The sequence below is a fragment of the Drosophila simulans genome, chromosome 3R, assembly GCF_016746395.2.
Source record: "Drosophila simulans strain w501 chromosome 3R, Prin_Dsim_3.1, whole genome shotgun sequence".
Lineage (NCBI taxonomy): Eukaryota > Metazoa > Arthropoda > Insecta > Diptera > Drosophilidae > Drosophila > Drosophila simulans.
The window spans coordinates 23,163,465-23,176,534 of NC_052523.2; the positions used below are offsets into that span (position 1 = coordinate 23,163,465).

Here is a 13,070-nt window from a genome sequence, read left to right on the forward strand (position 1 = left end):
ATACTTTTATTAAATCAATCTTGAGACTTCAAGTAAACATTATTATTTTAAAGAAAACCTTAATGTTAAGTCACTTTGAATGAGAATCAACAGGCTTCCAGTGACTGAAGAGAATACCTTATTGACCAGCGAGGTATTCAGTTCCAGGAGGCCCAGGGGTATAAGTTTGTAGTCGATGGTGATGACCTGCAGCCAGAAGGCATTTACCACCTGCTTGAAACGGGCATCGGCGTGCTGCAGATCGAATCTCTGCAAGAGTTCTCCAGTTCTCCTGGTCTGCAATTAATCATTCTAAGTATTTTAGAATTTTCAAGATATGACAATCACCTCCATGAGAGTTTCGTTACTTATCCGAGCCACCATGACGAGTTCCAGGAAGGGAACAGCCAGAAATACGACCAGCACAATGGCCAGAAAGAGATCGAAAGGCTCCTCGTTGATGTAGTGATCCGCAATGGCCAAATACTGATTGTAGCATCCCATGGTGATGCCGAGAAGGTTCATCATCATCGATAGCACCATGGACCAGTCCGTGAACCGAAGGTAATTCTTTGAGCGGCAGGCAGTGACGCCATATTTCCTGGCTAACTCATCCAGAAGATCGGCTAACTCGCAGAAGCGACGCGTCCGGTAGTAGGGCTTATGGAGATTCATCTGGACAGGTGACTGCAGCATATTGGCCTCCTTGACAATGCCGTGCAACTTTCGATTCACCGCGGCAATTATCAAATTTGCAATTACCAGGCCGCCGAAGAAGCAATTATTTATCTGATTCGACACAATCAGTGGCAACATGGTCTTCGTGGTCGTCACACTCGTCCACTGACTTTCCGGATGGGAGCGTCTTTGATATAGAATCAGGGTTATATAAGCGATAAGGGGACAGAACACGATCTTCAGCAAACTATAGATAAATGCCCGCCACACAATCATCGCCGAAATGTCCAGCGAATCAAGGACCTTAAAAAGAGGCACACTATTCTGAAAACGAATTATCTGCAGTGTTTTTTCCCACTGTGTCACATAGTTGAACAGGCAAACGCAGACGTTCATATAGCAATATATTCCAATTGTATCTCGTAGATTGATCTGGCCAGTGGAAATTTCTTTATAAATATTCCATATGTAGAACAGTGCAAAGAACGTGGCCACAAATAAACTATAGATAGTGACCGCTTTGGAAAACACAAACTTCTTGCGCCTGAAGGAAAAACGGCCGAGATAAACGCCGTAAAGAATGTTAAGGAAAATGGTCCCGTAAACACAAATCGTGACCAGTTGGGTATGGAGTTTTCCTCGCCGGAAACGAACGGGCAGGCTTCGCTGCCAGATGGAGCGGAGTCGACGTGTCTGCCTTCGCAGGAATCGCATGGTACTGAGGATGAATTGGGGATGAATTCGAGCTAGCCACTTTGGCTAAATGGCCGCTTAATTACCAAGCTTCTTATCGGCGATTAAATAATGTATTAGTCAAATGAATCACAGAAGTATTATGTTAAAAACACAGTAAAGCGAATTTCACTTGGAAATTATAGTGTTTGATATTTGATATTTTTAAAACGTTAGATTTTTATATTGAATACCTTGACTAAGTGTGTAATTATAATGAATATAACTAGTAATGTTTTCAAAATAAAAACCTTAAAGATTTTATTTGCATGAAACTCGATCAAAGAACGTTTTCTTTGCTGTAATTTTAAACAATTTGATAATTCGCACTATTTGAAATCAACGACTGGTTCGTGGTTCACTGCGAACTAGTTCCTTGCAGTCAAGTTGAACCTGCCAGCACTGCCGCGAACCGGAACCACAGTCAGCGAACGGAACCTGAACAGAACTGGAGACGCGACGCAAATGGAAAAGAAAACATAAACGCTGAAAGCTGGAAAAATGCGCTGTAAATCGCCAGAAGTTGGATTGCAAGTGCAAAAGCGCGTTGCCGAGTGTGCCCGTGAATAAATCGCAATGGAATAAGTTTGGGAAATTGCGACAAACAGCAGCGCAAAGCGACGGAACCCACACACGCCCCCGCACCACCCCCCGCGCACCGAGCGGGCGTTGCTGAATAATTTCTCCGGGGCGCTCCGCTGGACAAAAAGTGATTTTTTTTCTTTGGTTTTTATTCGTTGGCGTGCGCGTATAAATAAATAGCCGAAAGAGCCAGAGAAAATACAAGGCAGAGAAAATAAATCGGAGAAAAATCAGTACAAATCAGCGAATAGAAAGTGTATACCGCCTGCACTTGTGCCTGTATGTGCGTGAGTGTGAGTGCGAGTGAGCGAGTGTGTGTGATGTGTGTTTGTGTGCGGGGCGGAGAACACAAGGTGCAAAATGTTTACAAAAAAATCGCATGCCGACGTGAAGAAATCCACGGCCAAGTTGCAGGACTCCAAGAAGGATTCCGCCTCCCGACTGCGGCACCTACGCATGATATTGGGTGAGTAGAACCTAGGATATTCCCGTCCAGATCCTAACATATGCTAAGTAAATCACTTAGTTAATAGGCAAATCTAGGCATATTTTGAAAACCCTTTTCGAAAGTAACTATTTTCCAACCACTCGCCGTTGGTTTGCCCAATGAAACCAAGGTCTCGCGTTGGCGGTTCTGTTGACTGTTAATTATTTCATAATTTATTTGCATTCATAACAATAACAATGAAACTGGTTGGCTTTATTTTTTATGCATATACTTTTTTTTCGGCTCGGTGGGCGTCGTTCGCACCATTTTCGTTCCACGGTGGCTCGCTCTCAATGACGTTCTGCCCACAGGCCGCCAAACAACAGCGAAAAGTGGTTCCACAGTGCTGGCCATTTCCTGTTGGGCGCCAAAGAACCTCCACATATGCGATGTACCCCACATAAGCCCCCCATTCTTCCCGTAGAAAAACATTAATTTATGCAAAAACGAAAAAAAGATTACAGAAAACATCTACACATGCTCCGCTATGTGGCAAGCGAAAATGTGTGAAACACGTTAAATGATAAAGAAGCGAACAAGTGGAGCTACAGTGTGGACTCGCTAGCGCGGACACAAAATAATAATCAGCTTGCTTTATTTGTTTATTTTCTGCTTATATCCGTAGGTATTTCACATTGAAAACAGTGACTAAACTTAGCTTATTCATTTATAAATGAATCAAATCTCTAAACAGAATATATGTTTTTACATCTTAAATAAATACACCCTTCAGTAGTCAAAACAACATGAACGGAATTCTTCTTCTCTAATGAAACATGATTACAACTTTTGAGGCTTACAGAATTTGGCCTGTAAAAGCGAACAATGCACAGCAAGTACGGGTTTCGATATGAGCAATCTCCCACCTTCGCCACCTTTTTTCAGTGGCTTTCTTTTTGTGTCACCTCAGCTAACGATTTCCAACAGGTGCCCCCCGCTACAGTAAACTACAAATACACCTGGCTGCCACCCTGCGGGGCACTATTGTTGTTATTCCCTATTGTTGTTGCTGCCCGGTTGCCATTGTCCCTTGGCAAATTACACGCATTAGACATTCTTCCCAATGGCTGCATTACCAATTGTTGTTTTCTAACCCTTAGAATAGGAAAATAACACCGGAAAAAGCTTTTTATTTTCTGTGATAAAAAGTTATCGAAACTCATATCGTTTAATGGTTTTAAAATATAATTAAACAGCTTTAATGAGCTCTTCATAAATAGGTGTTGCTTTAGCTTTACAATTATTTCAAATATATATCAATACAAATAATTTAATATTCGCTAAAATATTCTTTAAAACCTATCACTTTAGAATATTTATCTAGAACTTCAGTTCCATTTAATCGAAATAGACTTTTCTCTAGTTTTGTTTTTTTTTCTGTGCAATGGTATTCGTCTTCGCTCTGTGCGTTTTGGCCTTCTGTTGAAACCGGTTTCAAAGGTTTCTTACTCTGTTTTACCTCTTTGTTTAGCTTTCTTCTGTTTTGCAGTGTGTTTTGCTGATGACAGCAAGCCGGCAATGGCAGTGAACCCCCCAACTCCCCAAGCCCCCACCTACCTACCAGACCCCAACTTCTCTGATTCATCACAAATCGCTGAGCACCCATCATAACGTGTTCTTTTCGTAACTTGACTTTTAATAGCTTTCTGGCCTCCAATTTACTTGTTGTTATTGTGCATATCGTCATGCGTGGTTTGCTATATGGATAAGTTGGGAAACCAACGCCATCGTCTGGATAGGATTTGTCGATCTTATCAATGGTGACATGCACAGGTGCTGGGTTCGATGTTGCGTCACTATCTTGGTTGTTGCCCCCTGGCGCCATTTTCTTATCACTGGTTTACAGGGAAAAACTAAGTCTACAATTTGGTTATATTTCAGTTTAATTAGTTTCTTATCTATGTAACGACTGCCTTTCAAGTTAATTACTTACGAATATCAGGTGTATTTCAAAGAGAATGGAATCCGTTTTGTTGATAGCCCTCCTCGCTTATACTTATGGAAAATATTAACCCAATATATGCAACTCTTATCTAAATTGTTGACCTATTTATATATATATTTCAGATAATGTGGAGCTAGAAGAATCGAAGTGCCTGTTCGAGACCAACTACAGTCATGTCTACTTCATACTCTACGACACCTTTATTCAAGCCGAGGCGAATCTAAAGCAAAAAGGTAAATTAAGCTATTCTGCGATTACCCCAGATCTGAATATATAATGTGAATCCAGTTGCAAAGGTGTTTTTCTCAGCTTAATTATTTGCTGCTTAAAAAGAACTTAGATCAATGCCAAAATGTGATTGTTTTATGTGTCTTATGTTGATATTTTTTCATTTTTGTAGGTAAATAAAATAATTGGTTAAAAAAACAGAGTATCTGCACTTCGTTGACTCGTAGAATACATTTTTGTTTTTCGGCCCATTTAATTTTGGTTAATTTGCGCGTATCTTTTGAGACCTTTTAAGTTCCAGCAATTAAACAAAACCAACAGCGACGACGTTAAATCGTGTGCCTTGTTTGGGTTTCGGTAATCTTTATGCTTTGTCCCATTTTTGGTAGAGCTAGTTATAAAAAAAACAACCGTGATATTCTAAATTGAACTCCTCATCTATTTCTATTTTACCCCCTTTTCTCTCTCTATTTTTGTAAATCCCCTAACTGGCAGAACTTCCGTTTCACATTGGTAAGTTTATGTGGTTTCTTATTGACTTGAATTGACCATCGAACTGCATCCGCTTCCTCCCCGCGACTTTGCTTTTGAACTCTGTCTACCATACCCACATGTGTCCACGTCCCATGGTCTTTCTTCTTGCGCTTGAAATCTCAGAATCGAATACGAATTGCACCATATGCACATCTCTCTCTTTCTCTCTCTCTGCATCTTGTGCTTGTCCAGACATTTCGATTGCATCCCAATTAGCAAGCAGGAATCTCTAAGTGGCTAATGGAGTCTTTTCACCTATAGAGCTCTTTTAATTTATTGAAACAGTGCACAAGGCGCATCGCGAGGAACTGGACGGTTCACTATGGCTGCTGGAGAAGATCCTGTGCCTTCTGCCGGAATTGTTGGCCCGCCGGTGGCAATGCCATTCCCTAAGTCGCATCATGGCCAAGCTACTGCATCTGGGCAACTCGCCCAAGCTGCGACGCGAAGGTGTCAGGTTGGTAAATCTGTTAAGTACAATACGAAACGAAACCTAATCAAATTATCCTTTCTCAGATACTTCTTACTGTGGTATCAGACACTAGGCGAAAATGCACCAGGCTACGTGCACGCCATGTACGCGGATCTCATCCCTGGCCTTATTGTACCCCAGAAAGGTGTGGTCGGTCCGGATACAGAGTTCAGTGCCTCGGACTTTCTCACTCATCCAAACATGAAGGCGGACGGCGGGATGGCCTCCGTTTTTCACGACAACGCATTCTCGCACCCCGTGCAGAGTTCGGAGGTCGTTGCCCTGTTGCCACCTTCATCCAGCGAAAAATCAGCGCCACCGGATCCACGGGATGGCCTGGAGGTACTGCTAAACAGCATGGTGCACACGACGGCCTGCCTGAGATGGCGGGATAATCGGGCCCAAAAGGATCATCGGGCATTTGCCTTCCTGCTGCAGCGATTTATGGATGTTTTCCTGCCAGTATTTTCGCCCAACTTCGATGTCAGTTGCTCTATCTACAATCCGCGATTGGACTTGCCCGTCATGCGATCCATAAACAAAAAGGAGGAGGTAATGGCCTCTTGCGTTGTGGTCCTCATCAACTGGGTGTCACGTTTCACCCACGAGCGGTTGCTGAGCCACCGATTGGATTGCACCTTACACATCGAGGACGTGGACCAAGTGCGCCTACACGGCTATCAGCAGGGTCTAACTGTCCGGGATGTGTTATATGTTAACCGCGAGAACATCAACTTTGTGCACGAAGTGTATCGTCAGGCGTTTTTGCTTAACTTCACTTCGAAGCCCCAAATAGAAGCAATTCGCACAGCAATCGCAGTTTATCGCGACTGGATGACAGGCGACACGCCTCCACCGTTTCTATTGGAGCCAAACGATGATCCCCCGCCTCCATCAAATGCGGGTGGAACTCCCAGGAGTCAACGACTTCGCACACCATCTTATGTGGGCGCAATTGCAGGCTCCAAGGATCAGTTGGTACTTAGAGCTGGCCGGCAAAATGTGTTACAGGTAAGTAAACTTTTTTATGCCGACTGAATTTCCTATTTAATGTTTTATATTTTTCAAGGTCTTTGTGACCAATGCGGCCAACGTGTTCCTGGTGAACACGGCCAACCTGAACATCTGCTTTCCCACCCGCTCGCGAAGTTATCGCTCCACGCCACTGGAGGAGCAGACGGAGATCTGCAAGAAGGTGCTGAATGTGTACCGCACGATGGTTATGAACACGGAAATGGACACGCGCACCTGGGAGCAACTGCTAATGGTTTTACTGCAAGTGACCTCAATTGTGTTACACCAAAACCAGCATACATTACCAAGTGGCACCAGCAAGAGTGCCACTTTGGGCGGGATCCTAGGGTCAGCTATATTCCAAACTCTCATTGTCACATGGATACGAGCGCACACCAAAGTGCCTGTCAACGTGCTGCTGTGGGAGAAGTTTTTGACTGTCCTGCAATCCTTAACGCACCGCGAGGAGCTCATTATTGAATGGAATAAGACGATTCAAACTCTGACTCGTGTGTTCTCGCGATACACTTACGGCATAAACTTGCTGGATCTACCTTTGGATCGAGTGGCTGAAAGTCGAGCGGAAAAGAGACGTCGCATTGGCAGCGTCTGGCAGGGATCAGGATCAAGCAGCGCTGCAAATGGAGGAAGTGCTGCTTCTGCTGCAATTAGCCAGAACAGGCAGAGGGAATCTCTGGCGGAGTCGAGTAGCAGTCGCTCGGAGGAGACCTCGTCGCAGGTGCCTCTTCCAAATCACCCTCGACCTCATCACCAGCACACGCAATCACAGGGAGGAACTGGCCATGGAACACGACCGATACCTTTAACTCCCATGCTAAGTAGAAGCTACAGCGAAGGAAGCCTGGCTTCAGCGGCTCGGAGTTCGAGGATACGACGTAGACGGGCGGCCACTCCTAAGCCTAAGGCGCTACAGCCGTCACAACTCGCAGAGAATCGCACTAATCCGCAGGACTTGCGGCGCGCAATGTCCCTTGATTCGTTGGCGCGAAAAGGTGATGCAGAGGAAACGGACAGCTACCAGGAAGGAGACAATGAAAGTGGAGCGGGCTCGAGGAGTCCGTCACCCACCGCCAGCAGTGGAATTGAAGGTGGCTCCATCAAGGATGCCCAACTGCAGATTGATGCGAGTTTGGATGATGCGAATTCTGGTAGTTATGGAAGTGGCAGTAACTCTGGCAGTGTTTCCGGACGTCGCTGTATTATTCTAGGAGGCTCAGCAGAGGGCTGGCATCCAGATTCCACCTCAATCATGTGGAAACGCATGCTTGGTGCTCTAGGCGACGTTAATCGCATTCCCAAAGCGGATTTACACGCCCAGGTGTTTATGCATCTGCTAGAAATGACGCAAAATCTCATTAAGATCAAGCAGAACCAAGGAATATCCACGGATAATCAGAGCACGCAACCAATGCCTACTTTGGTACCGCCCATTGGAATCGTGGCACCATGGTGTTACGGATCCCTTTCTCTGGACCGATCCTTCAAGAAGGGAAAACTCTGGGCCCTTCAATTGCTCTGTTCGCTTGCTATTCAAGGTGCTGTGAACATGCAACAGCTGCCCCTGTTTTATCATGCTCTCCACCAGCTGCTGACTGGCGAGGATCGGGACTTGATTTATGCAATTCTCAAGCACTTAGAAGGACCTAGGCTCCTAAGTTTGCTTTTGCCAGGACACACCCTGCTGCTGTTGGACTTGGTCCATGCAAGTGCTATACTGCTGACTTCTCTGGAGGTCTCTAGGAGCACACCAAGAGCGGAAGTTGCGGCTCTCCTGGGATCGCTGCTTTGCTATCCGTCCTCGTTGCTGACACGCTCCGTCCTGCAGCCCACGCCGCAGAAGTTTGAGCTTATGGAGTGTTCGGACTTGCAAGACCACATCCTAAACATTGTGCTGCGGTGCGCCAGGCGAGAGCCTTCAGCCAAGGCACGATGCATTGCACTCTCTCAGCTCGGACAGTGGCTGCTAATGCGCCTTTCTCAGCCATTGCCGGCCTCAAATTCCGGAAGGGCTAACCTCTTTCAACAGGCTGTGCCGCATCACAAGGATGTGCATCCTAAGGAGACCAGTGTCTACAATCCGCGCATAAAGGAGGTGCTACAAGTGCTGCTTCAGGCGTTGCAGTTTAAGCATCACACCATTGCCATTGTAGCTGTGGATTCATTAAAGCTGTGCGCCGAGCGTGGACGCCAACTGGCGGCTATTGAAAGAGTTCCCCAGCTAATCATCACTGCCATCTGCAAAGCTTTGGAAATCCAAAGCGTAACCAAGCCTAAGGATTCCGACAAAGTGGTGCTGACTTCTTTGATGTTGTGCTTGGGCGAATTCTGTATGGCTATTCCTGCTCCTATAATGCTGACGCCCTTCAACGAACAAGGTGATACGTTAGTGCTCCAGGTGCTCAGGGTACTGTTGCAAGTAGCTTCCGGTGCTCCGCGTCATGAGAGAGTGAAACTGACGGCCGATGATGACTTTGATATGCACATCGCACACGACGACCTTCAAGGCGATGGACGCCTGCCGGAAGCCACCTATCAGACCTCCGAGACCATCCAGAAGTGCATTACAGCCATTAAGCTGTGTGCCAAAGCAGTGTCCATGCATTTGGTCACCCACATCGGTCACTTTCCTATGGGAATTGGAGCATCTCGCTTGAGTTCGATGGTTGAGGAGCAGGATGACATTGGAAATGCCGCCTATGGTGGTCAGGTGGAGACGAGACGCGATTCTGTGGAGCTTCCTTCTGTTGTAAATGCCCAAAATATGCAGCTATTCATGCTAAACTCTGGTCTGGTAGCCAGTTTTATTGAGCTGCCAACATTAAAACTTCCCGGTGGAGGTATAACCGCTGGCTTGGTTACAGCCGATAAGCAAGTTCGGGTCCTAATGAGGGATCTCAATGGAAAAGCTTGCTGGGATGCTTCTATCTTGTATTCAGAACCGCGCAAGACGGAGGAGCCACTAAAAACCACACCAAAGATTCAACACAGCCAACCGTTGGATTCCATGGCGTCCTCCATGGTGACACATGAGCTGCAAGCTCCTCGACACACTTTGCGACACCGACCGGCGGGAGTGCTGCCATTGGCCAAGGACATGGCACCGGATCTGGATCAATTGGACGATATGTTGGCCTACATTGGACACACCAGTCCAGAGTGTGTAGCTCCCACTGTAAGCCAGCTGAATGCTCCAACGACCAGTCCTCTAAGTGGAAACCAAGAAGCTCAGGCCATTTCGGTAATTCTGAATCAACGCCTTTTGGAGCAGGAGTTCGTGACCCACTCGACTCAGGCTCCATCGCCGGCATTGCGACACGCCAGCTCGAATTCCTCACTGCAGCAACCGGATCAGAGGTCACTGCACTCCGCAACAGCCTCCTTTGATTCCCTGCCCACCCGCACAGAGATGCCGTTCCAATATTGCCGGCTGCTCTTTTCACATTTGGGTCTAGCAGGCTGGGAGCGACGGTCTAGGACGCACTTGCTTCAGAGGAGCGAAAAGCTCATGAGGGAGCTGCGAAACGTTGATCTCCAAAAATGCCGGGAGACCCACAAAATGGCTGTTATTTATGTGGCCGCCGGGCAGGAGGACAAGGGAAGCATCCTTAGGAATACGAGTGGAAGCAGCACCTACGAGATGTTTGTTTCTGCCTTGGGTTGGGAGATCGATCTGGAGACGCACAACGGCTTCTTGGGCGGATTACCACGCCAAGGATGCGGAGCTACAGCTCCCTATTACGCTACTCCCTTTCTTGAGGTGGTTTACCATGTGGCCACCAGAATGCCCTCGGACTCTTCGGAGGCCATGCTACTGAAGACGCGCCATCTTGGCAACGACGAGGTTCACATTGTGTGGAGCGAACACAATAGGGATTACAGACGTGACATATTGCCCACTGAGTTTTGCGATGTGCTGATTGTGGTTTATCCACTGCGGAATGGTTTGTTCCGGGTGACTGTGAACAGAAAGCCTGAAGTTCCATGGTTTGGACCATTGGCCAACGAGAGCGTGGTAAGTGGCGCCTGCTTGGCCACTCTTATTCGGGCAACCGCAATCAATGCCAGTCGAACGAAGCGCGCCGCCCTGCCTCTCTACCAACAATTGTAAGTGGAACCTATATGTTATTTTATTGTATATTCTGAGTGACTTTTATGTTCTTTTCTGCAGCTACGAGGAGCGCAACCGGTCGCTGGATAGCGTATCATCTCGGTACAAGGAGAGCACCACCTTCGAAGACTTCGCCAGCCGCATCTACAATCCCATGCCACTGTCTACGCTGGGCACGCTAAGGGAATCCAATGCTAGCAGCTCGGCCGCACCTCTGGCTTCTGCATTGCTGGATCACAATCGTGCCTCCGTCAAAGGTAAGCTGAATTGATGGCTTGTGGAGAGCATTACTAACATTTCTATTCATCTAGGTTGGGTACAAGCCTCGATTGACTCAGGGCCCATAATGGGGATTGCGCCATCGGCCTCAGCTGGATCCACCGCGGCCATGGAGGCAGCCACCGGAATGTCCTCCGCTTCGCCGCGTGGCCCTCGAAAACTGGGGGCTCCGTTCAAGAGCGTGACCAAGAAGCATTCGCTGCAGCATATCGCCGTCGGTGGCGGAGCAGGAGCTGGCGGTGATACGCCGCCCGAGAGCCCAACATTGCCGCAGCGACGCTTCAAATAAAACGTGTCCCTTTCCTCCGATTCCTGGTACTACCTGCACCCATTCCCTTCCCCACCAATCGGGCCGCGGGCCAAGCCAGGCCCGAAAAGATGCAGAGAGTTCTAATGCAAACGAAAAGTATTGCGAAACACGTTTCCTCCTATATTAGTTGTTGTAATTTATTTCGGTTTCCAGCTTAGTCTATCAGTGTATTTAACTATTTATTTCTACGGCTCCCAGTCGAAGGCTTCTCTCTACTACTATCCGCTCTATTTAATTTCCCATATAACACTGTGTTGTAATGCCTTGCGAATTTTACCTAGTTACAATGATATCTTTTTACGTATTTATTTAAAAGTCCGCTCGCCTGCGATGCGGCCGTATTTTGCGTCCACTCAAACACTAATTTGAAATTATGTTATCTATGCAATCAATTATGTTAATTCATTCGATCTATTGTAAGAATATTTAGTTAATGAGCTTTAAGCATTCGAGTGCAAATTGATTATCAGCTAGCTGAACAATTGCTTTTTACGCATTTACTCAGTTTTAATCACTGTGCTGCGCTGTTTATCCAAAGCAATCTGTTATTCAATATTATAAATATATTTCTTTCCTTTTATGTCACATTTTACGCTTGGCCACAAGACGCAAATTCAAAGAATTCGAAAATCGTTTTAAGTGTCACGCACAAAATGCAAGAATAATCAAAATTCGAACATAGAAACTTGCTCTGCCCATTCAAAGCAACACATCAACTACTAGTATTATGTAATCGAGCTATATGTATAGGTAGCCTAGTTGTAAGCATTCTCTACTATCCAAAACCCTATCAACTGTCGATGGCAATCGTCACTAGGAGTGTGAGTCTTAGAAAGGAAAACAAAACAACAGAGTAACTAAAATTGTTCAAACAATCGCCTTTTATTTGTGTGTAAAAATGAAATTGTTACAAGATGATTTATTAACCAGTATAGGGATGTTCTTCATTTGTATTTCACTGCGAATTGTTTCAACGAATTGATCAAATTGATAGATTAATATTTATATATATTTACACCGAGATATGTTAATTTTGTATTTATGTAAAACGGGCAACTGAAAGTTAATTGCAATGCCTTTTTGTTGCACAAATGTTTTATGAAATCTGTAGTCTAATTAACACAATTAACTTTAAGCGAGTAAACATTTTTGTATAAAAAAAAACACAAACAAAACCCAATAAATTGAAAGGCAAATTAATGCTATGTGAAATTTGTAACTAACACCAAGTAACGCATTATATACAACATACATTTACAACTACGATTTAATATGTATATTAATTTACTAATTTATTTGAGAAACAATCGAGTATTTTTCGTACAATAAATAACGTGAATTTCAAAGAGTTGAGCTCCAGCTGTGAACTTGTATTCCTCTTCCCCGTCTGCCAGATGTTGTTAACGTTTGCTAGTAATTAGCTGGACACGCAATCGCTCTACTGACACTCATTTCGCGTCTCCCAGGTGGCCCAGACTTATGGGCCCGGCCCGGAGAGGTCATTGCCTTGACTCCTGTTTTTGGTAGTTTCATTTTCAGGGGTGGTTTGCACCCACCCGCCCCCCGAAAGGGACAGACAAGTCGGCTGGCTGCCAGGGATCAGAGATGGCAAATGTCCAGGTACCAGGACAATGGGCCCAGCTGAATGTGGTACAATTTATTGGTAAAGTATTGAAACTTAACATAAAAGCAAATAATTAT

General features: G+C 45.6%; 2 protein-coding genes across 3 annotated transcripts; one reads left to right on the forward strand and one right to left on the reverse strand.

Moving 5' to 3' along the window:
- Positions 1–42: 42 nt before the first annotated feature.
- LOC6729802 (putative gustatory receptor 97a) lies at positions 43–1,446 on the reverse strand. Its single transcript, XM_002105069.3, has 2 exons — positions 328–1,446; positions 43–276 (listed from the first exon to the last, which is right to left on the reverse strand). The coding sequence occupies exons 1-2, from the start codon at positions 1,369–1,371 to the stop codon at positions 43–45; spliced, it is 1,278 nt and encodes a 425-aa protein (XP_002105105.2). The 5' UTR covers positions 1,372–1,446.
- A 333-nt stretch (positions 1,447–1,779) lies between these two features.
- LOC6729803 (probable Rho GTPase-activating protein CG5521) lies at positions 1,780–12,728 on the forward strand. 2 transcript variants are annotated; one of them, XM_016177634.3, is made up of 8 exons: positions 1,780–2,437; positions 4,526–4,636; positions 5,127–5,144; positions 5,451–5,622; positions 5,682–6,648; positions 6,707–10,776; positions 10,841–11,037; positions 11,092–12,728. In XM_016177634.3, the coding sequence occupies exons 1-8, from the start codon at positions 2,332–2,334 to the stop codon at positions 11,346–11,348; spliced, it is 5,898 nt and encodes a 1,965-aa protein (XP_016036488.1). In that variant the 5' UTR covers positions 1,780–2,331; the 3' UTR covers positions 11,349–12,728. The 2 variants fall into 2 exon arrangements, with proteins under 2 accessions (XP_016036488.1, XP_002105106.1); XM_002105070.4 differs by lacking the exon at positions 5,127–5,144 and having other exon boundaries at positions 1,781–2,437.
- Positions 12,729–13,070: the final 342 nt, after the last annotated feature.